Source organism: Netta rufina (assembly GCF_964035555.1).
Source record: "Netta rufina genome assembly, chromosome: 1".
Classification (NCBI taxonomy): Eukaryota; Metazoa; Chordata; class Aves; order Anseriformes; family Anatidae; genus Netta; species Netta rufina.
Window position 1 is genome coordinate 125,138,698 of NC_140123.1, and position 4,854 is coordinate 125,143,551.

General features: G+C 39.0%; 1 protein-coding gene across 1 annotated transcript; it reads left to right on the top strand.

The window, feature by feature from the left end:
• Positions 1–2,269: 2,269 nt before the first annotated feature.
• LOC311216324 (epidermal differentiation-specific protein-like) lies at positions 2,270–2,803 on the top strand (the record flags this gene model as incomplete). The annotated part of the gene is made up of 1 exon (XM_084297869.1): positions 2,270–2,803. The coding sequence occupies one exon, from the start codon at positions 2,270–2,272 to the stop codon at positions 2,801–2,803; it is 534 nt and encodes a 177-aa protein (XP_084153995.1).
• Positions 2,804–4,854: the final 2,051 nt, after the last annotated feature.

Sequence of the window (4,854 nt, forward strand, 5' to 3'; positions counted from 1 at the left end):
TTGGTGGAGCCTGTAAGAGTGGCATATCCAGTATGAGCTTAGCTGAGAAGTGGGGATTGGAAACAATCACAGACTGCTAGCTTTTAATCAAAAAATACTGTTTTAGTTATTGCAAACTTCTTAGCAAGACCTCTACTATCTTAAATAGTAATATTTTTGCTATCAAAATATGTCACATGGAAACCCTTTGGAAGACTACTGCATATTAGACTCACTTCACAAGTAAGCAAAAATGTAAAATGCAGCAAGAAAGAATTTCTACAGTCTATCCATCACAAAATGTTTGATGTGCTTTTATTATTGTGATCTGGTTGACTTCTAGAGAGTAAAGAAAAACAAGAATCAAGAGACTAAATTTTATCAAGGTGGTTGCTGATCAAAGGACTTTTGAAGCAGAGCAGGAAGTAGAATAGAAAAACGAAAAAGCTCAAGAATCCTGATCCTTGAGGGTGCTATCAATTACTTCTCACTTCTGATGGGGTGTTTCGCAAGACTTCTGTGCGAGCTATAAATCTGGGTGAGTTGCGTCTTGCGACTGAAAGCAGCAGACTGGAGGAAGTGCCAACAACTCTCCACATCTGAGAAGCTGGCATTGAGGTGAGATGCATACTTTTTATGTGAAAGCTTTAAATGGCTTCCTGGGTAGCTGCTATGAGATGAAGTTGAAGAGGGTTTAGTTTGGGATGAGAACTACAACCTGTATGTATGGATCTGATGTCTGTCATTTACAGAAGCTTGATGCACCCCTCAGGTAATGAGAAGAGCACTACAGGATAACCATACCTAGTAAAGGGAGGGCTTGGAAGGAGACGTTGCTACAGAAATTCCAAGGAGTGAAATAAAATATTTAACAAGAGAATGTTGGGACTAGAATCTGTATGTTGTAAGAAATTAACTAGTTTATTTAATAATAATGTTATTATTACTAGCAGTAGTAGTACAGATAAGTCAATAAACATCATCAAAGTCATTGAAGTCATAAAATAGTGTTCTAGCAACCAATAAATTGCACTTTCATTTAGAAGTTAACTGAATGTTTTTTACATACAATATTGTGAGTTGTGGAATGCTGTCAAAACAGCCCACACCTATTTCTAAAATAATTCTCAAATGCAGTGTCAGTTAAGAATGGAAAGACTCGTTGTAAGAGACAAAGAAGCTAAAACAAAAGAATGTCTCAAAAACTCAGCATCAAAGGGTGATACGGTCAGAAAAGAGGATCCTGCTAGGGCTGGATAGTGCTTTTCTGAGGCCAACGTCCTTATCCTGGGTAAACTTCTGAGATACCTTCTGGCATCCGAGCTTCTGGCAGCTGTGGTTGGAAAGGTATTAGCAGTCTCTCCTCCCACCCCCCCGATACTCCACCTTCCCCTCAAGAAGGCTCTGGGACACAGGATGCACATATTACCATACAAGGCAGGAATTGGAGGTGGGGACTAGCTGTAATTAGTATAGAAAGTGAGAACTGGAGCTGGGTCCGCCGTATAAATAGTGTGACTCAGAATGGCTTTGTGTGCACCCACCACCATCGCAGACAGAACAGGAACTGGACCAGAGACATCGCTGGAACCCAGGGTGGTAATCTGGAGCTTTCCTTTACCGTCTTTCTCTATCTCCCTCTCTCTCTCCTATGCTATGGCCCATTCAGCCCTCTGTGAAATAACGAGATATAAATAGCTCCCATTATAGATAGGAAGGTTTGATCAATTTCTGCCAGAAGAGCTTTTGCTATTTTATTAACTTTTGCTAAAAGTTAATAGCACCAAACAATACATTTGATTTGAAAAGTTTTATGTCACTTCAATTTCCTCCAAGGGTAGCATGAATGTTGGCAGTCTCCAAGAGGGTTTTCTAGGACAGCCCTCTCCAGGCCCCCACACAAATCACCAGTCCTATATTTGAATTAATTAATTATTAAATAGAATATTCCAATAAGTTACTATACTTAGAAGTCATTTGAACACATACATAAACCAATCTACACAACTAACCAAGACCTGAGAGATTTGACGCACATCTTGTTTTACTCTTAATTTTTTCTTCCAAATTCAAATTTCTATATCTTGCCCTCAGTTTCATCCAACAGCTGTTTTATTCATTCCTTGCTAAAACTGTTCTAATTGTGCCATTCTTCTTTTTCCCTCTCCATTGCCTTGTGTCTTTTGTGGAAGTGCTTCTTACAAGTATTGTTAGTTTTCTGTTTTCCTTTTCTGCAGGCTGTCATCTGACTTCTACAGCAAGAAATCGAAATTACAGAAACACTGCTGAGATGGGGAAAATCATCATTTATGAGCACGCCAACTTCCAGGGGCGCTCCAAAGAACTCACCAGAACAGTTGCCAATCTGAAAGATGTAGATTGGAATGACTGTATCTCCTCAGTGAAAGTAATTGGACAGCCTTGGGTGGCTTATGAGCACATTAACTATACAGGCCAGTTACTGGTATTTGAGGAGGGAGAGCATAGCGTTGTTGGTAAAGAGATGAATGACAAGATCTCTTCCCTGATGTTGATTACTGAAAATTTACACAATCCTCAGATCACTATCTATGAACATAACCAATATCAAGGGCAGAGCAGGGTGATAACAGAAGCTACCAATTTGGCTAGGGGTAATGACAATGACATAGCATCTTCTCATAAAGTGCAGCGAGGTGCCTGGCTGTTGTGTGAACATAGCGATGGAAGTGGTTTTCGCTACATTGCACGAGAGCATGAACAACTTCCAAGTTACCAAGCAATCAATTTCAATGACAAGCTTTCATTTCTGCGTCCCCTTCTTCCAGGAAAGCATTGTCACTGATGGATAGCAAATTCTGAAGTCTTAAGGGTAGGTGTAGCCCTAGGAAGAAGGATGAAACATAGATCTCTCTGCTTTTTTTTTTTTTTTTTTTTTTATTTCCCCTTGTGGCATAGAAATACTGAATGGGAGAGCTCTCTTTTATGCTATGCTGCTGATGTGTATTTCTCAATCCTGTCTGGCATTGTTCTCCTTCCCCATGATCCCAATTAATGCAAGAACTATCATATTTAGTAATACGAAAAAAACCTCAGTGATAAGAGATGAACTTGTGGTGCCTAACCTATTAAACCTGTAACTAGGACTCCAAAGCACTAGACCATGTAATGTGAAAGTGTTGCATGTTGCTTCTGTTGCTATATGCGTAAGCACATACGTAGTGTATAACCAGAACTGCTGACTTTATATTCTTCTTTACAATGCTCTTGCTTCACAATGACCTCTGCATTTTTTTTTTCTATTCCATTTTGTGTTGTTACCAATAAACAAGATATTGCAGGCAACAATGGCTCTATTTTATGTCTTCTTCGTTGTTTGACAGATAAATATTGCCCATATATGATGAGATTTCTATGTACTAAGAGAATGGTTCACACAGTCAGATCCATGAAAAAGATTTTGAAGTCTTCTGAAAGGTTTTATTTCCTTCCATTTTCATTTGCCGGTAACATTAGTTTCAGGCATGACTCAGTGTGATGTCACTTAAGGGTGATCTTTTTAAGTCACTGTCTTATTTATGATTAAGTTAGAGCATTGCATTATATCAATAAATATATTGCTGCTTCTCTTCCATGAGGGAAGTGTATAATTGCATTTGTGACACTCAGCCAGACTTAAACTCTTGGTAAGCATACTGATAATGGTTTTATCATGGCCAAACACAAACTTGGAAACTTTACTGAAGGATCACAGTACTGATTGTGTCTTAAGGCACTGATCATACTTACAATTTATTGTCTTCTAATGCTCTCAAATATATATTCAAATGGAAATTTCTGATAAATTTGATTTGATTGGTTGACTGCAATATGAAATCCCTAGTATTTTTAAACTCTTCATCTCGATACGAGATGACGTATTATTTTGAAATCACAGTGTTTCAATCAGAATGGAAAAACCCTTTCTTCCAAACCTTTATAAAAATCTTGAGAAGGGCCATGTGGTACATTCTCCTTCTATCAGAGGGCTGACTGAAATGCTAGATCAGGTAGCTATGTGCCTTCTGAAGTACTGAGTAGTGATGTGGTTTATCACCACCAAAAGCATGCAAGGAATCCCAATAGGTCCTTCTTTGTTCTTTACCAATTCCACGAACATCACTGAACGCAAATGACACCTTTTGTTGGGTAAAGAGGCAAATAGGGCATGAAGATGCAAGCTACCAGAAGCAGAGAGATACAGAAGGAATGATGAAGAATCTGTAGTTCAGTGTTTTGCAAGCCACAGAAGCGCCCGGTGGATGACCCATCTACTGTTCAGAGTTCATTCAAGATTATGATTGTATTTTTACTCTTTACTTCCAAAGTGGCACACTGAAAACTTCATGACAGAATAACTTTCAAGATAATTTGCAATTAATTCCGTTTGCACATGAAATATGCAAGGTCTTATTGAAGATGTGGGATCACACATTTCAGAAACTGTTTTGCCATATACAGGTTTACCTGGAGACTGCAGAATTGCAGTTCTGCAATATCATTGTTGAATGTCAGCTGAGTCCTATTGTGGCAGTTGTGCAGCTTTGTATTGCAAAGTTTATCTATCTGAGTGCTGAGCTCCTGTTTGCGATTCTGTTCTTGGATTCTGTTCTTGTACTGTATTCTGTTCTTGTATGTTCTTTGCTAGAACTAAGATCTACAGCATGCAGTGCTATCATTTGCTGAGCTTTGTCCTGTTTTATAACAAACGTCAGTCACTTGTGGTTCTTTTCCAGGCTCATGTGTGTGGATGCAAATATACAATAAACAAATATACACCTCCCTGGAGGTGTTCCACATCAGGTTAGATGAGGCCCTGAGCAACCTGATCTAGTGGATGGCAGGGCAGGGCAGTTG